Genomic DNA, 21607 nt, shown 5'->3' with positions numbered 1-21607 from the left:
CAAAAATAGCCATTTTTGACAGAAAATTTTCGGTGGTCAAATATTCGGCGCCTCACTAATATAATATAATATAATATAATATAATATAATATAATATAATATAATATAATATAGTATAATATAATATAATATAATATAATATAATATAATATAATATAATATAATATAATATAATGGTGTTGGTAACTGCGTTCTTTTTTTCATAAACTGAGTAATCTAACTAATTATTTTCCTCATGTTTGAAACTCCGTTATCGTTATTATACGTGAAATGCATTGCATTACAATTTATTTATTAGTTTCAAGGCTCGAAATAAGCTTACAGTGGGTTGTCAAGTCATGTGCGCTTTTCTGGAAAGCTTGCTTCGAGTCCATTCATGAATATGTCATTTGTGCATAGTTAGAGGCACTGCTATTGTCGCACCTCATCACAATAAATGTGTCTTGACAACTGGAATGCGTAGTGACTTTTATTTTGTAGGTGCCTCGGGAAGCGTGTCACGATGTGTCTTCCTTCACAACGAACATTTTAGCATTTAGCAAAAAGAGTCCATGTCCCTAGCCTGAAACTGATTCGGGGTTTGATAAAACGTCTTGTAAAAAAAAAGGTACTTCTGTTTTTTAGTGTAGAAGTGTTTTGTTTTGTTTTTCAAACAAATGAGGTGAACGGAAAATTTTCCTACATGGGGAGAGAGGGAAATATCTGTTTAAAAAAATACCCGGCTATGTGCAGACAAGCCTGAATAATGGGATGGTTTAGGTCTTGAATACTTTAAAGAAATGCTAATTGAATGTAAACCCAGTTGGGATCTGATATGTTATCTGCAGACTTGGGTCAATTAGTGGACACTCAGAGTTCAAAACTATCATGGTGAATTTAGCCCTTAGACTGCATGCAAATGGGATAAGCTGCCGAAAGAAGTGAATTCAGGCCCAAGTGTAAATGCTTTTAAATACAAGTTAAATGTTGCCCCCCACCCATGCTCCCCAACACCCACCACCACCGCTATGATTAAGGTCTTTTAAATAAATTTTCAAAATGAATTTTTCCAAAATCTTGTTTTAGCACTGTATGTTATTTTAGTAATTTTGGTAGCTATTTTTTTTATTTATTTACTTTGATTTAAACTTTAAAAAACTATTTTGTTGGCTTTTTGTGAAGCACATTCAGTTACCTTGTTTATGAAATGTGCTGTTTAAATAAAGCTGCCTGGCCTTGCCTTGCTTAGCGTTCCCCATTTTATATATTTTTTTATTTATATGTTTATTTAGATTAGCAGCAATAGAAATAAAAAGAGAAACTACTTCAAATGCACTATAAATGTTGAATATGAACAAGTCTTCGTGACTTGAATTATTGACTTTATCCCACATCCTAACAAAAGTTAGAATTATGAATGAAAATCCACAGCCTAGTGCAGGTGTTTGCACTGGATTTTGCAAGCGCAAATATCTGCTTAAATTTTATTAACGTACATTATTTACTTTCAAACGAGCATAATCTGTCAGATTCACAGATATCATTCTCCAGCGTCTCCACCTTAAAGTGTTAGAACGTGTGTTGATCACTTGTCCTCTTCTGTCTACCATAGGCCACATTTCACAGGTCAGTGTGCTATACGACTGTGTCACAAAAATGAGAGAAACAACAAAAATGAGAGAAACAACAAAAATAATGCATTTGTGTAAAATATTACATTATATAAATGAATTTGATAAAACCGGGAATTAAGTCTACTTTACACCTTCAAAATGAAAATACTAATGGGGGGAAAAGAACTATGGTATTACTGTGGAACTTTTTTTTTTTTATATGACAGTGGTAATTGTGCCAATATGAAGTGACAAAGAATTGGGCAAAAGTACAGCAATGTTAGCGTTGTTCGACTAACGTCATGTTTCGCCTCATTCACAGAACTGTACAGTATACAACAACTCAGTCATGGTCTGCCTCGCTCCATCTGTGGCAGACTCTGAGCTGAGCTTTTCCGAAACCGGCACCGGTCCTGATGAGATTGGGTTTTACATGGACAATGTGAACTCCTTGGTGGCGGTCAATGAGACTTTCAGCTACTATCCCGACCCTGTGTTTGAACCACTCAGCTCATCTGGAATAATGGAGCTTAAACCAACATCTCCGCTCATACTTAAGGTCAGAAGAACACTAGTTATGTTTTCCCTTTTCGATCATTGTTTTTTTTTCAGTCACATGCACTTTATATGCATTTTAATTCGATTTTAAGAGAGTTTCCTGCTAATTCAAAAACAAAGTACACAGTACATCAGGTTTCCTCCTAAAATATATTTTCCATTTTAATTATGGGCAAACTATTATGCTGTGTTTATACTACATTCCTGGCAGCCATGACAGTCCCGTTTGCCTCATAGTTTACTGTGAGATTTTGGCCATTTTTTCTCTCCGTATTCAAGATTTTCCTAGTTTTGTCATGGTCCATCATGATCTCAATGAGGGCCATATGGAGCGAAGGGGCTGCAGTCTAACACGGGTACCGGTACTTTCCCTGCCATCCCGCCACATTCATATGGGGTCTTTCATATTCCTCACACTCTGATCAACTTCTGACATTTTTCATGTTCTGTCAAGACTTTCTACAAGTGAAACATGGATTCTTTGGAGCACCTTTGTGAATATGATGTAAACATACAGTAGCATTCCTTTCCAATTGGAAATCTTCCTACAGGAGGACGTAAATCAGACGGCGGCAACTTATAAGCCACAAATACTAAACAATAAACTGAAAAACGATAAACTGACTCACATTGGCGGTGTCCGAGTGTTTTTTTTTCTGCTGCGAAAAATAGTTCAGTGCCCCATTTGTAACCTTAAATGTTGGTCGTGTCGTAGAACCTGCATTTGTGAAAAGGCACTGGCATTTTCTTCAAAAAGGATAAAAAATCACACACAAAAAATATATATATACTGTAGTCTCAGCACAGGAGACTTAATCTTGATGTATTAAAAGTTATTGGGCTTAAGTAACTTAATAATCATCAATCTTAGTAATCATCTTTAGAAATGTTTTTACGTGTCATTAAAACATCACAAAGTCATTTTGATGCACCGTTTTTTGGGAATATTTTGCAATGAATTAGCTGAATAAGAGAAATAACAAGATACTCAGACTAGCAATGTAACAATAACTTTTAGTTTTTTGATGAGCATCCTTAAATGTGTACATTTTGCATTGTGTATACTAGTAGATAAAAACATTTTTAATATGACGTGTCTGCATGCATGAGTGTGTGCATGTGCGTGTTTTCCCAATGTGGAATGGATGTTTACAAAGTTATGGAGTGAGTTCTGGTCTCCTGTAGAGACAATGAGATTAGAAAGGGGAGTGTGTGTCTGTGTGCTGCAGCTAAAGCAACAGGAGACACAGAAGCCATCACCTCTCACTCACGTCTCTCAAGTTCCACGTATTATTTCTTTTATAGATTCTTTTCACTTACGTTCCTAAAGTTACTTGCCAACTTTCATGTGGTTTTGCATTTATCTTCCTCCACTTTTTCTGTTTGTTTCGCATAGCTCACTTCCCACCTTCCATCACAGTGCAAATTTAAAATAAGAAATACGCCAAAATAACGTGAGACTTCTCATCCCAGTCATGCTGTGTTCATATAAATGGTGTGAAAAGAAAGCCTCAATGTTTCATTTGTATTTGTTATCAACATGGAAATACCGGATAGCACGTTAGGTTAATTGAAAACTCTAAATTGAGCCTACTGTCTATGAATGTGAATGGATGTTGATTTATATGATTATAAGTGCCCTTCGATTGGTCAGATGCTTTGAATGATGTTCATGAATTTGCCATTGGTGACCAGTCCAGAGTGTTGGCCGGCTTTTGCCCAAAGTCCAGCTCACCCGTGACCTTAATGAGGAGTTGCTATAGAAAAGGAATGGCTGGATGTTGTTCATGAATGAGTTTAAAGTTAGGTTTTTTTCCTCATTGTATTTGTCCTTACCTCCATTTAGGGTCGTAATCTGATCCCGGCAGCCCCAGGCAACAGTCGTCTCAACTACACGGTACTCATCGGAGAAACTCCCTGCGTTCTCACCTTGTCTGAGAGCCAGTTACTGTGCGAGTGGCCCAACCTCACTGGACAACATAAAGTCACGGTTGGTGCAACTTTCTTGGTCACAGTCTGTCGATGTTTCAAGGTTCCAGTAATTATAAACTCTTCTGTGTTCAAAAATAAAAAAGCACAAAAAATAAACAAAAAAAAACCAATATGGAATGTGGACAAAAAGACTATTCCTGTCTTCTGTTTACTTTAATGGAACTTTTTGGGTCAGATTTAAAAAAAAATTGTGGAACTGTATTTTTACAGATTTTTATACACACATGTATACAGTTGTGCGTGAAAGTTTAAATACCCTTGGGGTATGTAAACTTATGAGCACAATTGTAAATTTACAAAAACTAAACGTTGCTTAATGACACTAAAATGTTATGAATTGCCACCAAAATTCACATGCACATCTCTACTAATGTCAACTTCAACCTCTGAAAATATCAAAACCATTGCCACAGTATTTTGGATTTATGGGCATTAAGCCTTTTTTCTCATAATACAGTGTGCTCAACCCCTGGGGAATGTAAACCTTCACCTGATATAAGCGTGATTTGTAAATCACATTTTATTATTTCACCATTTTTTGCCCCTTCAATCATATATTTAACATTTTTAAAGTGTTTGAGACCAATTGATTCACTTCAGATGGGGTTAACATCACAAGCTTCAAGTTTATTATATTTAGTGCAACATCTCGACACTACACTGTAAATGTGATCCTTTGTGTCCTCTATTACTTCATCACTGTTCCTCTCTGTAACACCTGCTGGGCTAAGGTATGTTCAGACTGACCTCGTTCATGTTTATGCATTTAAAAATATTCCCATTTGACAAACTCAGCATATAATGTCACTCTAACCTTGCTGTTGAATTATGGGAATAAGCCCTTGTGGCTTTCCACAACAATTTCCTCTGACAGATCCAGGTTACGCTTCACTGAGCTTGCACACCAAGGTGGCTGTTAAATATGTAATGCTTAATTAACATGTTTAACTTCACAGGTTCTTCCCTTGCCTGTTGCTGAGCATCAGGTAAGCCTTGTTTTGACACAGGCAAAATACATTTTAAGTTGGTCTAGAAAGAAGAAAAGTGTCACAGTACACTTTAAATGTTGAGTTTAAAGCGGCTGAAGTGTGTGACATGTCCCAATGAAGGAACCTTCACACGTTTGCAGATAATAATAAAATAAAATAAAAAACATTCCTTCCTTTTCAGTGAAATATACTCACATCATCAACCGTACACACATCAGCAGTTTTTTGCTGCAGGTGCTGCTTGTTAAGTCCCTCGGTGCACTTTGTTATTCCAACATTTTTATTAGTTTTAGTGTGTGTTAAACAGTATGGTAGAGGGAATAAAATGAGCATAACCTTCAAGATTATTTTTATTTTCAAATTTTACCGACACAGCTTTGCTTTTGTACCCAGACAGGCATATTTATCATGTTTACAGACTCCGGCTAAGCAGTCTTTCTGCTGGCTCGCTCCACACTCCCAATAGTACAAAGTAGCATGACCTAGATTATAATTTGTGCTAGTAGTACTAATTTGTGTAAATTACAGTCTTTCTATTCCATCCCATTCAACCTCGGATTTGCTCTTCAGTTAAAAAAAAATCATGGAAATTGTCGCCATGTCAAAACATTGTTTCTGTATAACTTATTCAGATTGTCAATTTGTTCTCTTAGCATCCCCAAAGGTTGGCCTTTCTTCGAAAGTTTGTTATTGGAAAAAAACAAACAAACTAGAAATTCATGAAAAGAATCTCAGCAGACCCTGTGTCCTATCCTACTGCAAATGTAAACTGGTGCTGTGGATAATTGTTGTTGATAATGATTGACAGATTGTATACTGGTAAATACCCAAGACTGGGTGATTATGGATGTCCCGGTCACACTTTTTTGAACCTGAGTCCGAATCACCTCTTTTTGAGATCAGACAATTCCGAGTTTGTTTTTTTAACAAAACTATCCCAACACCTTTTATATGGTAAGGGGAGCAGTGGTTAAACTAAGTAAAACAGTTAAATCCCCTTTATAGCTTTATTTTTGAGAACCTACTGTAGCCGTTTTAAAGCATGCTACTTAACACAAATTAATGGGCTAACCTAATGTTCTTTTACTTTAGGAAGAACAAATACAGTATATATGTGCGTGAAAAAAGCCAACTACACAGCAAACAAAAGGCTGCATTCATAGAGTAAACAAGCAAAATGTATTTAATCTTACCCTGTCCTGACTCTGGGTTTGGACTCGCACCAGGCTAGACTGCCGGCCCGGGTGGGATTTGGCGTCCCCGCTAAGGACGTCCAACCCTCCGAATTCGCGCTTGGCTAGGCACCGGGCTACTTTCGAAGAGCGATCAGAGTCGCCGGCACGGGCGCCGCAGCTAGATCCGCGGAGATAGCACGAAGCACATCCAGAGTCGCCAGCACCTAATAGTGGCGGGGCTGCCCGGCTAGCAGCTGGGTTTCCTGTCAGTGGAGTGCAGCGCAGCGGCGGAGAAGCGTCCAACGCATCTACTGTATATCCTTTCTGCCACAAGAACTGCTTACTTGGCACACAGTGCAAGTCGCACCGTCTCCGCTTTCCATATTAAAGATGATAATACATTATTATCATCTACTTCCTTGTTTAGCCCTGCCGCTCGATGACATTATGCCAATAGTGTTACTGTAGCAAAGTGACGCCATGCCGGACGCTAAGGTGTGTGGAAAAATTAAGTCTCACTCTGTTCCACCGCGCAACTCCAGATCTAATAAAAAGTTGTAAAAATAACCTCATAGGCTATATTTATCCAAATCCTGATCGGGAGACAACGTCCTATTCCGATCGAGTCAGCTACCACGTGATTGGGCCCAATTTCCGATCATGTGATCGGAGCGGGACATTCCTATGGGTGATGGAATTGACCAATCAGGCTTCTGTCACTATTGATTGACATGTAGTTCAGCCAATGACTCTATGAACAGTGAGTGAGATGCAGTAATTGTAAACCTCAGTAATGGTAAAGAACAGGGTTGTCAAACATACAGCCCATGAGCCAGAACCTGCTCGTTGGAGGTCCAATCTGGCCTATGAGGACAGAACACAAACGGCATTTTTTTCACTAAAATTAACTGTTGTTGATAAATTTGCCCATTGGATAGACAACCAGTTAGATGACATTCTGAAATTTGGTAGTTACTCAGACTTATGGTGTTATTTATTCATTATTATTATTATTATTATTCATTATTATTATTCTCATTATTATTAATATTATTATTAGTTATTAGGCTACAAATGGCCTAGCCCACTCAAATTTGTGTGGCCCCTGAATTAAAATGAGTGACACCAGTGGTATAGTTTTAAAATTCAAAGAGAGCAAGAAGCCTAAAGAGAAACGTGAGTCATAGCAAAACATATGAGAGAAATATTTGTAGAAAATAAATCCATAACATGTCCTAACAAGATGAGATGACGTGACAGAGGAATCACAGCAAAGTCCTTTTCACACATTACTGTAAGTCTGAACAGTTTTTTGACACAAGTTCTGCGTCAAAAACCAATGCAACATTTTTTTTCCCCCAAGCATCCACGGTGCGAATGATGTCAATGTCACTTTCATCACGTTAGTATCAGAAAGCCAACACAAACAAGCTTAGTAAGTGCAGCCCACAGCAAGCGTTGAGCGGTACTTGTTTCAAACTGTCACCAGACTGCAGACGTACATCTCTGATTCGCTCTGACTGTAGCAGACTTTTAAAATCACCACATCTTGCAGTGGAGAAGGTCAACCTCAGGCAGACGACACAGCTCCCTCTCTGAATACATTTGGATGTATTTCTGAATATGTGTGCCATTACACCCACTCACTACCCCCCTTATGTCCCTTTTTAAACTTATAGCCAATGTCCTCTCACAATGGCCTCGCTATATCTTTTTGACATTTGTTCCCTGCCAGCGACAGCCAATATGCCTCCAAATCCAATGACAGCACATCCATTTAATTCAGCATGATAGCTCTCAACGGCATCAAGCAGCCAGCTCCAAGGTTGGAACAACTTATTAAAAACCCTTACATGCAACACTCTTGCACTAAACCACAAAATGTCATGCTGAAATTTAAAAAATGATGCAATGTGTTGTGGTTTTGGTGTAGTTTGACCATCTTTTTCACATTACCCAAACAAACAAAAAAAAAGCTGTCGATCACTTATCTATCTATCTATCTATCTATCTATCTATCTATCTATCTATCTATCTATCTATATTTATATATATATATATATATATATATATATATACCCATGAGCACTTATGTATATTTGTGTTTGCGTGTGATTCTGTGGAGAGGGACGCAGCTGTTGCACAAAGATGTTCCCCATGTAGAATGACCTACATACAGGGGACCCCAATGGGTGTCCAGACATTACACAGCTTGTGTGGGTGTAAAGTAAGGACCCTACAATGTGTGTGTGTCAGCCAGCCTTTGCGTGTCCCTTCTGACGCTCAGCTGCGCGTTGGCAGCTGCGCGCCTCCCTCGAGTTTTTCGAAGAAACTCGTTTGTTGTTTTGGCCTACAGCTTTTTCGTTCCTCCATCACTCCTTCAGACTGTCACGAGAGTAAAAATAGACACTCACTTTGAAAATGTGTCACCAACTTTTTTGAGATGCCTGTGCTCACACGGCACTTGTATCATCTGAAGATGTACAGTATTGTCAACCACTTTTAACAGTAAAACAACAAAAACCTTTAACTTTACTTTGATAAAGGACGACTGCTTTACTTTGTGAGAGGATGTTTACTTCCCTTTCTTCAACTTCTTTTTGTGAATTCTTTTTCCACACTTTTTTGTCCTAACACCTCTTATTGAGGGTGCTCCTTTATTTCTTACTGTCTGTAACAAAATTCTGCATTGCCGACATCCAGTTCATGACCATGGTGTGATGTGTAAATTATTTTATTAGGTAGTTATTATTTGTTGTTATCATTGTATTTTTATCTTTTTATCTAAGATCTCATATGTGTTCTTTTCTTGGAAGAAAAACATGGAACCCTTAAATGCTTCCAAGGGTTCCAAGGGCTGACAATAGGTGGGAGGTTGTTGCCCAAGAATATTTTGGGGAACAGGCCTTTCTGCAGCAATCAGTACTTATTTTTGTCTGCAGCAGAAGTTAAACCTTGACACACTCTGAGTGGCCTCTTCATTAATAAAAAAAAAAAAAAAAAAAAAGGAAAATATTGAATTCTTGAAGTTTTTATTTTTAAACCAAAATATTCTTCAAAAAATGTTGATAAACAATCAGTACAGTTTTGTAGGTAAAACGAGGGCTAAATGTAGGGGGAAATCCCAGGAAAAAAATTAGAAAACAAATATGAGGGGGAAAAAATTGGACCAACAAAATCAGAGAGTATGCAAATCTGTGGGTACAGAACAGCGAGTAGGCAGCAGTTGACTGTAGTTTTAAGTTGTAATATCACCATTCACCTCTAGATGGCAAACATAGTTGCACTTAGGTCTTATACTGCCCGAGTAGGCCTTTTTTTTTTGCCGTATTTTACATATTTAAGAAAAACAGAGTACATAGTAAAATTTTGTGAGTGAGTTAATTTTTGAGCAAAAATGCACTAAATGAATGTTTGCTGGTTTGTTGTTAAACTTTTTGTTGTTGATTTTTTTACTGTCTTTGAATTGTAATTTTTTATGTGAGAGCACTGGGGGAAAAGTTACTACTGCCATCCAATATTTATTTATTTATTTGATTTAGTGTCTACTGCTTTCAATCCCTCAGTCCACTCACTTGGTTATCTACTTTAGATGTGGTGTTGCAGTCATTACTACGTCCACTTAAAGTATCTCAAATTCTGATTAAAGCTATGCTCATGTTTGTTTGTTTGTTTTAATGCAACCATCAGCATCCATTTGCACTTGCACTTAAGTGAACAATTTCTTTGACCAGTGAATAACTGCTGTTAACAACGCCTGTTAGGTGCAACCAGTCTTGATTACAGCTAAAGGCACTTTAGTTTGATCATTACTTGACATCTGTCAAATAGATAACATTTATTTTTGGCATAAAAACTGCTCACAACAAAACCAGAAATCCGTGAAACCTGCGTCAGACGTGAATTTTCAACACTTTGTCAATTTGAGCGGCTAAGTAAGCTGAAACATGTCATTGCAATGCGAGTGTCCTGTTTATTGTCTTCTCAACAAACTGATAACTGTGTATTCATATACTGTAACTGTTGCAATTGTCTCGCTTCCGCTGGTTTGAGTTGTACACACATACACTACATACGTAGATATTGATGTTATACTTTCAGCTTTGATTTTTTTTCCCCTTCTAATTAGACATGAAAGTTCACTTACAAGAACTTCAAAGTGTATAATCATTATTCATTTGAGTCGTGTATGAACCCCCCTAGTGGATTGCTTGATTTGATGGATTCCCGTGTTTCTTTATTTACTGAGATAAACTGCTCTTGTGCAAATGTACTAACGAAGCACACACACACACACACAAAACATGTTTCACTTTTCCTAATTGCCATGGCTGCTTGGGGAGATATTTAAAGTAGCTAATTACTCTGTTTGATTACTTTTATTGCGGGTGAATATGCTTTATGCGGCATATGTTCTTTCTTTCTTTTTTTTACATTGTCTCTCTTGAATAACTCAATGTCAATCTGTACTTAACATCTTAATTTTTTGCTGACCCCATAGTTAAGTTTAATTTAACATTATCCATTGGAATACATGCCTGAAGTAGTTATTTTTATTATTATTTTTGATAGGGACAGATACAGAAAAAAAATGTAGCCATTTTAACAAAAAAATCAATAGCAAATTTTATTAATTGTTTTTTCAACATTGATGTTTCATGTAAGGTCAGCTGGGATGATCCAGCTGTCCTGTGACCTTCAACAATGCAAGTAATAGAAAACGGATCGATGGATGGATACATTTTCTGAACTTTCTCTTTGGGTCTTTTTGGTGCTCCATATTTGTATGAGCAGTGGTACATTTCGTCATCAACATTGTTCAACCGATCACGATGGGTTCTTTTTAAATCTCTACCTCTCCAGATCAGAGATCATAAACAAAGCTGAGAAAGTCATCTTTGAGATCTTCATCATCCACAGCCTGAAGCATCACCCCTGCAGGCAAAAAAAATCAAAATTTTCCTGGCAAAAAGAGTTCACAGTAATTAAGGTGATGTAAGGCTCCCCAAGCATGCGCCTGTCAACGATGGGCCTCCACATTGACTACAGAGGAGATAAAAATTTCATGATTCTTGAGGTAGAAATGGGGTCAAACAACTTCTCTTTCATCAGACCACCAAGTTCCGATCTCCTTAGACCACCAACTATTCTCCTCTAACCATCTGCTGCTCTTAGATGAACTAGTGCCTGGCACTGTATTTATTTTCATTTGGATAAGGTCGAATCCCAAGAGAAACAGAAAATACATTCACGGAAAAGTAAATAATTAGCAATATGTTTTTCCCTGATGATCCTATGAGCATTACCCTGAACATTCAGTTCTGATGTGAAAGATTCCAGCGTTCACTTGCATAACATGGAACAGTCGCTTAAACTTCTGTGTATATTTCCATCATTAAAAATGCTTCTTGTTTGTTTTCAGATCCGAGCCGGCGGGTTCGAGTACTCCCCAGGTACTCTTCACATCTACTCTGATAGTTTGCTGACGCTGCCTGCCATCATCGGGATCGGAGGTGGCGGCGGGATGCTGTTATTGGTCATCATCGCTGTGTTGATAGCCTATAAGAGGAAGTCGAGAGACGCTGACCGCACCCTGAAACGTCTTCAGCTACAGATGGACAACTTGGAGTCCAGAGTGGCCCTGGAATGTAAAGAAGGTATAGGCAGCGCGCAATCCAGATTCGCTAATTCCATTCCAACAAATAATGACTTTGTCGCAATTTGCATCACGCCATTTGTTGCGAATCATCAGTCTAACAAGAAGTTAACTACTAATAAAAAGTTAAAACAGCAGAATACTACATGTGAACTAGAGTTATTGATAACATACATTCATCAATTTGCATGGTCTCACTGTAGTCTTATTCCTTTGAATGTGGGTCTGCTTAGTTCACATAAATTCAGATGTATTTTCTTCTCACATTCTTCTCTCAAAAAAGTGTTTCAAAAAAGACAAAAACATTTTCACTTCAATGGGAAAACACATTCTGTGCACTTATTCCCACATCCTAAGGAGCCCTTGCTGCCTTCTGTTCTCCCAGCTGTCCTTTAGAAATGTAAAAGTGTGTGTGGGCGGAGAAGCAGATAAGAGGCGGACTTGGAGGGGGCGAGACAGGGGCCATGTAGTTCAATCATCGGCTCGCCATTATTAAAGGCAGACATCACAACATTGACCATGTAAATGTAGCATATGAGCAGACATGAATAAATAGTTGCACATTAAAAATGACAAAGGCAGACCATTAATTACCATATTAAAGCGTTGTAAAAGGTAATGCAGATGGCTGTTTAAATTCTTTAGTCATCCAGCAGATGCAGCAAAGTACTGTAGATACGACACACAAAATGACTACACCAACATAACTTTTTGTGACAATTTATACACTACATTTGATCAATTTAATAATTAGTTACATTTAACATGTATGAAATTTACAATGCCTATAATCCACTGCAGCATCACACAATGTAATAATTTCCTGAAAATGAAATAAAATGTGCACTTAACATGATCAAAAATGTAGTAAAACCCAAATAATGTAAGAATATCACCAATAATGGAATAAATAGAAAAATCCCTTCCAGGAAATTATGACATTATAAGGTGCCACGTGCCCCGTTAGTGTAACAACACTAAAACTCTGATGTAACAGTGAACTTAAAATGTTAATGATTGTTTAACAATAAAACATGAACATAACATTATTAAATATAAAAGAACAGGTACAGTACATTTAATTGCAACACTTAACACTCCCAGAATTCAGAACAGTTCTAATCAAGTGGGCGGAGCTTACTTTGATTAACTCTCTGCAGAGTTGATTTAACACTACATAAAGTAAACTCTGTCAAATAACTGAAACAAAGACTTCCATTTAAATCAGATGGTGTTAAAAATACATTTTAGGAGTTAAAATCAACCTTCAAACATTTAAAACCAACATTTTAACACAATTTTTTTTTGCAGTGAATTTATATGATTCTCAAAACATATATATTACACATATTACATTATATGTCAAGTTACATAATCAGTTTTAAGATAAAAAAAAAAAAAGACCCAACTGAGAATGGAATAAATCCACAATTATCAGTAAAAATGTTATTACAATATCAGTCAGGATTTGTTATTGCATTATTAGTGAAAATAAAACATTATCGGGATACATTATAGGGTGCTACACTCGCTGCAACAGTAGTCAATGTTTTGCTTTTTTTTTGCGTGTTTTTTGTTTTTTCCTGAAGCTTTCGCCGAACTTCAGACAGATATTCATGAGCTAACACAAGAACTGGACGGTGCTGGAATTCCCTTCTTGGACTATCGGACGTACGCCATGAGAGTGTTGTTCCCAGGCATTGAGGACCACCCAGTGCTCAAGGAGATGGAGGTACGGGTCAGTACACCACCATCTCATCTTCAAATTAAACCATACTAACATGGGATGGAAACAGCTTATGGGCTGCTGCACTGATTAACTAACTTTAATTTGCATCATTTAGCAATATGCTCGCTACATGCATGTAGAAGTAGACTTTTTTCTTCTTCTTTTTTTTATGAAAGTGATGTACATAGTAGCCATTATCCAATATTAGTATATACGACAGACTGTTAAATCTGAGGTTAGAGGCAAGATGTAAGTTGCACTTTGGTTATCTTAATCACATATCCTGTACTTCATCCTAATGTATTCAGTTTCCTCTGTGAATGCAAATGAGTAGTCTCATCATTAGTGGGATCTCAGGGGACAGACACACACCATATTCTCGCCTTAGTTCAGGGACGAAGGGTTGCCCCATCTGACAGAAAAGAAACATCAATAAACCTGCTGAAAAGAGAGTATACATTTATACAGGGAGAGGAATAAGGTCAAATCTGGGATGGTTGTGCATTATAAATCACATTTTAGTCAATCAAGCCATTACGTGCAACTGTCTTACTAGTTCACTGAACATGGAACGGTGCATCCTGATACATTGTGGATAAACACTCGAGTTTGTAATCAGTGGCATGAAGATTTAGAATGTGTGTGTTGCGTCATCAGCACTGCCACAACATATTGCAATTTTCCAATCAACTGAATGAAACAGGTTTGTTTGCTGACTGCAGTGACAACAACTAACAATTTGCAACAGCTTTGACAATGGTACGCAAGTAGGCCTAATGCGACCTCGGGTTGCGGACTGACAAGCATGTTGACAGACTTAATGACTCTGACTGATTTCAATTGATGTATTTATGTCTAACATGTAAAGCATTAAACCTCGTGGTGGATTTAACTTTTTTAAAGCTGCTGTCCACTTGAAAAATCTTGTAGAACTCTGTTTTACCTCATGCATTCATTGAGTTGACTTCATCACCTTACCATGTTGTGACTCCCTTTCCTCTCTTATTGAATAATCAGCAGATGTGGACTTCTTAATAATTGAATAAAATATCAATATTGAGTGAAAATGCCACTTAAAAAATTGCATTGTTTTTGCTTTTGAGAAGAGAGGCTAGGAAATAATTTAATTGCTCACAAAGCAACTTTATCATGAGCTGCTAAGCAGCTAACACAGCAGCTATCCATTATCTGACTATAATAAGGACAAACCACTGTCGAAATTGTAAAAAATTATTTTTAAGAGAATTGTAGCCTTTAAAGAGTTTGGCAAATTGATTTGCTGTTTAAAAAATGCAGTCTGGTTGTAAAATTGAACTGTGGTTAATTATACTTTATAGTGTTCCACTCCAGTGCTGTAGGTGGCCATTTATTGGGTATTGATGGGTAAATTCGAATTCAACTGTAGGCCTATTGAGAGGCCTGCAGCAAATTAAACTTGTAATCTTTAACAAATTGGGTGTGTTGATGTGTCTTAATACCCAATTCACATCCTGTTTTTGTTTGCTTGTGTTTTCAAATTAAAAACAGACAACAATTATATACATACAAATAAAATTGACTTAACTTGAGACTACAGAAGTAGAACAAAGTTGAAGTTTCAGGAAAAAAACTTTTGACTGTAACATTGTGCTTATCTGTTGGTTTTATTTCCTCCAAAATGTGTATAAAACCACCCCGCTTGTACCAATATCAGCCCAAATAACAACTGCCGACACACGTGAGGATACTTTTAAGTAATGTCAAATATGAGCGATGGTTGAGGTGAGGGCTGTTAGAAGTGAAGGCTACAATTATGGAATTGATAAGAAATATGGCCAAACGTTTTGCACAAGCAGAACCTGGAATGGTCTGGAGTGAACAACTGTCAGCACTTTTAGTACAAAGCTTGACAGGTGCTAAATCCCTCGATCCTAACGTGAAAGTAGACGTGTACCTATTAAGCTGAGGTATAAAGGAATGCTACGTGCTTTACAGTTAGAGTTCCTTTCCTCTGTATTTCCCAATAGGTTACGTGTGTAATCCAGTGGAAAGTAATGCCCTCAGCTTTATTGCTCTGTGTGACGTACCTCTCCCCAAAGACACACCAGCTACGCCACTTGTAGACGTACATTACATGCACACAAACAGGCTTGCAGATAAACACAAAAGCTTTTCTCACTCAAGGCTTTTTTTTTTCTTGCTAAGCCACACCTCACATCGCAGTCAATACTTACCTTCGAGGGTCAGGAATCTCATTTAGCGATCTAGAGACAGATCTCGACACTTCATTATAGCACATCGCAGGAGAGAATTCGGTGCCAATAGAGGTGGGAACAGTGTGTACATGTGCGTGAAAGAGGAAAAACACAAAAAAACGAGTGAGAAATTAAAACAGTCGATGACCAAAGGGACCAGCAGTGAGGGAGGCGGAGCCAGTGGCTGACAGACAGGCGTCTTTGGGGTGTTTAGTGTGTTGTGCATGAGCGGTGACAGGTGCAGGCCAGTGGGACGAGGAAGCGTGTCACCATCTCTGACACAAACACGTACAATCACGTCACGCCTCGATGCCTTTTCACTCCTTTCCCTGTCTTTTTGCTTTCCTTCACCAGAAGCTGTTGTGGCTGTTGATGCATTCAACATTTTTCAAAGTAATGTCACCATTTCAGCAAAGGAGAAGATTGTTCATTCCTCGTTTATATATTGTAGTGATATATAGTTCTCTTTTGGCTTAACCCTACTTTATTTAGGGGTTTCCACAGTAAATTGTCCTCTTCTATCTCTTCCTGTCTTCTGCATCTTCTGCTGTAACTCCAGCTATCTGCAAGTCTTCCCTCACCACATTCATGAATCTCTTCTTTGGCCTTCATTTTGCCTCCTACCTGGCAGCTCCATTTCCAGCATCCGCCACTATATCCAGTTTCTTTCCTCCGTAGAAACATGTTCCGCCACTGTCCAAACCATCTCAGCTTTGTCTCCAAAACTTCCGGTCTGTGCTGACCCTCTGATGAGCTCTTTCTCGACCATGTCCAGTCTCATCACAAGAAAAATCTCAGCATCCTCACCTTGAACATTTCTAGCGGTTTTCTATCTTTTGCCCATTGCTACGATCTCCAGACCATACAACATAGCTGGTCTCACTACCTTCCTATAAACCTTCACTTTTGTTGGTGCTCCTCTGTCTACGATCACCCTTGACACTCTTCCACCTGCTCCATCCTCCATGTTTTTACCTTTTTTTCCTATCCCCACACTCCGATTTGTGACCCACTTTGGCTAAAGAGTGTGGATGTCGCAAGGGTTAGTCTTGAGTTATGAACAAAAACATGGTTGTTGTTTTTTCTTTTGAGATTTAGCTTTTTAAAAATTCCCTATTTAAGGTCTCTATTTTCATTTCCCAGCAGCCCAAGAGTTAAAATTGTCGTGAAATTATGTTCAAATAAGTAATTAGTAGACGATGTGCATCTTGACTTGGCAGCCGGAAAGAAAAAGAAAGGTTAGAATGCCAAGAACAACATGGAGAAAGACAGTATGGTGATGGGCAACATGGGATGAAGCAAGGTGTGCTAAAGAAAGAATCAAACGCTAAAGTAGCATGGAGGCCTTATGTAGAGGATAGCCGAGTTGAGACAATTCGCATCATTAGCTAATAATGTCTTTTTAGCCGACTCATAGCGAGCATGTTTTGAGGAACTCATAAACTTAGTCTCGTCGTCATTTCACACATGACTTATATAAAAGTAGCAACCTATAAAAGTCTAATAAAAACACCATGTCAACCTGCGGCATGAAATCGAACTGAAGACACACAGCCGTGTTTTGAGCTCAAACCATTGACTAAATTAATTAATACATTTATGATATCCATGATGAAATATCAATGAATGTTCTTGTTACAGGCCACACCACATAGCAAATAACCCTTTTTATTGAAAAAAAAAAGTTTAAATAAATTTTCCCATTTGACCTCTTAAAAACACACATGCACACAGTAGTAGTAGTGCTGATGAATTGTAGGCTTAATGGTGTATTCAAAGTTGAGGCTGAATCACCATTTTTGGCAGATTTCAACATCTCAGATGATGTCCTTACCTGCTATTGGATTTAACTTGCCAGTGGTCTTTCAACAGTTCCTGAAGGTTTTGGGCCAATACCGTTTTCCTAAGGTACTGGTTGCTATGGACATTTGAAAAAATGTGCCACAACTTTAAATGTGTTTTTCTCAAAATGAGGGATTTCGACCTGGCAAAATTGAAATTGCTTTAACTTCGTCAATCTTTAGGTACTTCCATGTGTTATATATCATTTTAAAGGGAATTAAGTGTAGAATTAGACTACATGAATAATCTCAAATTACGGTAATTTTATTTAATTTTTTACCTATTAGCCAGAGCCGGTCACATTTGCTTTAAATGGATGAGTGGTATTGTTGCCTTGTTATGTTCTTGGCAGCCTGTGAGTGCATTTCGATGTGTTTTGAATTATTTGTGTGGAGAGAGAGAGATCTGTTGTACCATGGCAAGTGGTTACAATTGTACAGATATATATATATAGAGCTAGGTTTCTACATGCAAGCCAGAATAGACGGGGTTAATCAGGACACCCTAAAGTGTTTCCCAGTCAATTTTACATTTACAAAATCTCAAAGCATACCATAAAAAAAATCTATATATACTGAAATAATGATGGTCTCAGCTCAATTTCCTCACACAGTTTCTTAAATCTGAACATGTTTAGTTGAACTCAAAGCCATTCTGTTGCATGAATGCCGACAGGTGGATGTACAGGTTAATCACACCTTCTGACATCTAGTGGAAGAGAACGTCATTGTCCTGCCTGCCTTTACTGATGACAGATAGATAGATGGACAAAGAGACGAAATAGATGGTGCACATTTTCAGACCAAATGACTGAAATTGTATAGCAAAGTGGTTGCAAATCACTGCCCTATTGAGTAGAAAATTCATTGATGCAGGTTATGTTGAAGTTGCATTGTTCAAGAGCATTTAACAGGATCCGGCAAGTAAAATGGCATTTCTCTAGTCTTATTTGAGACTCACTGTCAAAGCGTGTCCAGGTTTCTCGACACTGGTGACAACCATTCTTTTCTTAACGATTTTCTAACGGGAACCATCCACCCTGCGATGCCAGAAAGGCAATTATGTGAAATTGTCTGCTAAAATCATTTCTCCGGTGCACAAAAAATACAGCAGCACAGCAAGAGATTTACCATTGTTCTGTGCTTGAAAAAAATATTTCTTCAAAAATGGTTCGGTGTTTACTGTTGTTCTTTTTTTAATTGTCTTTTTTTTAATGTGTTTATCCATATACCATTTATTGATTTTGACACACCTCAAGCATTTAGGTTTGATTAGAGGATGACTTAACAGGCAAAATTTTGATGTATTTTGTCTGTTGATGTTAAAAATCTTTTCTCTCGGTGTGTTCCTTTTTTCTTCAGGTCCAGGCAAATGTTGAAAAGGCTTTGACATTGTTTGGCCAGCTGCTCACAAAGAAACACTTCCTGTTGACATTCATAAGAACGCTGGAAGCACAGAGGTCAGTTTACTTGGTTTTCCTTTTTTTATTTGTTTAATAGAGGAGTACTCTGGCGCATTGAGGAAGACTGTTAAGGATGAAATGTCACTGTTTTGACACATCAACACCAGTTTAATGTCATATTTGTGGCTGCACTTTTGTTAAGTTTTGGAGCCTTATTAATTGTTTTGTTATGATTTATTTTCTCTTGTCTGAAATATTATTCTCTCATATTTGTTTTCAATTGTGTTTGTACTACTTCAAAATGCTAAGCTATAGACGTGAGTTGTTGTCAACATAATTAAGTCAGTATTGCAGTCATGGTCTGCTTTCAAGAACAGGTAAAACAAAAATCAAGTGAAGGATTAAAAAAAATGGGAAAGGCTGCACTGGATATAAACTCCTCTTTAAATAATTTTGAATCAAATAGTTAAAACAAGTGACTGTCATGACAGGCAAAGCCATTTTAAAAATATTTTTATATGACATTATCAACACTCAAAATGTATTTCCAGGTCATTTTCAATGCGGGACCGAGGGAATGTGGCGTCCTTGATAATGACTGCCCTGCAAGGGGAAATGGAGTACGCCACGGGAGTCCTGAAGCAGCTTTTGTCTGACCTGATTGACAGAAACCTAGAGAGTAAAAACCATCCCAAGTTGCTTCTCCGGAGGTGAGGAAGACAAACTAAAAACTTCTCCAAAGCTCCATGAACTGATTGGTGGTGAGAATGGAAGATTGTGAGAAAAAAGACAAAAATGAGAATGTATATACTCTAAGTAAGGTTCTTCCATGCAAAAGGCGTATTTCCTGATTTTCTAAAATTCTTATTCCCTCCACTAAATGTCCTACCAATCGGATAAACTGAAGTTTTTTTTGCAACCCTGACAAGTAACATATCAAAACACTGATAAATTATCATAATTATTTTTCCACGTGACGAACTTGATTTCGTCCTTTTGCAGCCCTCCAAACATAAGAAAGTAATGTACCTATGTGCTTATTGTTTCTTGTTTGTGGCAACTAGGGTATTTATTTATTTATTTATTTGTATAATGTGTTTCCCTTTTTTTGTGCTAGAACGGAGTCTGTTGCAGAGAAAATGCTGACTAACTGGTTTACATTCCTTTTGTATAAGTTCCTCAAGGTAAGGTCTACAACGTTAATCTTTTTTGCAGTATTACAGATTGAAACTGTTGTTCTTTCAGTTTATTTTCACTCTCGTTGTTGAAAGGCCACCATCTGTTGCCAACCTAATTAAGTCCTTAAAACATTCTTAATTTCTGTTATTTTGTGCAGCGTCAAATGTGTCTTGATGTTTCTACCAAGCCAATCAGTAATATGTTCACTAAGGTTATTAGTCTCTACTTTAGTTAGAATGAAAGTGGAATGTGTCCTCATGTGCCACCGTAATGCTCATCACATTATTGTGCAATAGCTCCCATGGTTGCATAGTAAGCAAAAACAAGTTTGCCCCTTTTATATGGGGAAACTTTGCATGAAATTGCATCATATAAAACAAGATACTTTTGAAATGAACGTAAACTGCATACAAAGTGTGATAAAAATTGGATACATTGCTGCAACTAGTTGTTAGTAACATCAAGGAAGATCTTTCACATGATAGAGCTGCAACCATCATTATAGCCTAAATTGTAAAGGTCAGCGTACAACTTAATGAGGGCAGCATGTGCAGCGGAGGCGAGTCATGTGGCGAGGCATGCAAGTGTAGGAAGGCGGAAGCTGAAGGGACAACATAACAGTTTATGTGCACTTGCTTCTTCTCGTTAGCAGCTGCATTCATAATTGGCCCGGATGCTAACGAGCTTCTGAAAGCACATAACAAGAGGTAGTTAGGGAGTTGAGAGGTGATTGGCCAAAAGGCAAGAAAGGAAGAGACGCAGGAGTTTAGATGTCGAGCATAGCTGGAGTACAGAAGGAAAGGTGACATTAGGTGACAAGGTGATTAGGATGTCACAAAGTTGTACTCATGAAATTGTTCCAAAGGTCTTGGAAAGATGAAGAATTAAGAGTTTTCATTGTCTGCTGCTAGTTCTTTCTTAAATTCTATGGTGTTTCTTGTCTTCTTTATTGACAATACTTGGAACTTTCTTTGGCCTCATGAGGCTTACTTAACAGTTGCACTCAATAAACAAGCACACAACACTTCCGAAATGCCTCAGACTCCACAAAACACTCAATAAAGTTGTGCACACATAAGGACTGCTTTGTGTGGTGCTAGATTCCAGGAAATAGGTGGCCGGGTCACACAGGCAGGCCAAAGAGTTTGGTATGAACCATTTTCAAGCGTAGAAAAAAATCGAGCAGATAAAGCTAGGCTACAATTGTGTCAAAAAATAGGCAGAGAAAATAAACTGAGGCAACATGTTTTTAAAAATGT

General features: G+C 37.7%; 1 protein-coding gene across 4 annotated transcripts in view; it reads left to right on the top strand.

Annotated features, from left to right (window-relative positions):
• Positions 1-21607, top strand: part of LOC144035843 (plexin-A1-like) — a 248625-nt gene that overhangs the window by 211385 nt on the left and 15633 nt on the right. For 3 of the 4 annotated variants that reach the window (XM_077545873.1, XM_077545888.1, XM_077545881.1), the window contains 7 exons: positions 1915-2151; positions 3997-4140; positions 11729-11963; positions 13552-13700; positions 19129-19226; positions 19721-19879; positions 20287-20353. In XM_077545873.1, coding sequence (XP_077401999.1) covers positions 1915-2151; positions 3997-4140; positions 11729-11963; positions 13552-13700; positions 19129-19226; positions 19721-19879; positions 20287-20353 — 1089 coding nt within the window. The remainder of the gene's footprint in view (positions 1-1914; positions 2152-3996; positions 4141-11728; positions 11964-13551; positions 13701-19128; positions 19227-19720; positions 19880-20286; positions 20354-21607) is intronic. The other variant, XM_077545896.1, reaches the window with a different exon arrangement.

Source organism: Vanacampus margaritifer, chromosome 1, assembly GCF_051991255.1.
Source record: "Vanacampus margaritifer isolate UIUO_Vmar chromosome 1, RoL_Vmar_1.0, whole genome shotgun sequence".
NCBI lineage: Eukaryota > Metazoa > Chordata > Actinopteri > Syngnathiformes > Syngnathidae > Vanacampus > Vanacampus margaritifer.
Note: the sequence above shows the minus strand (reverse complement) of the source record. Positions and strands in the feature narration are given on the sequence as shown.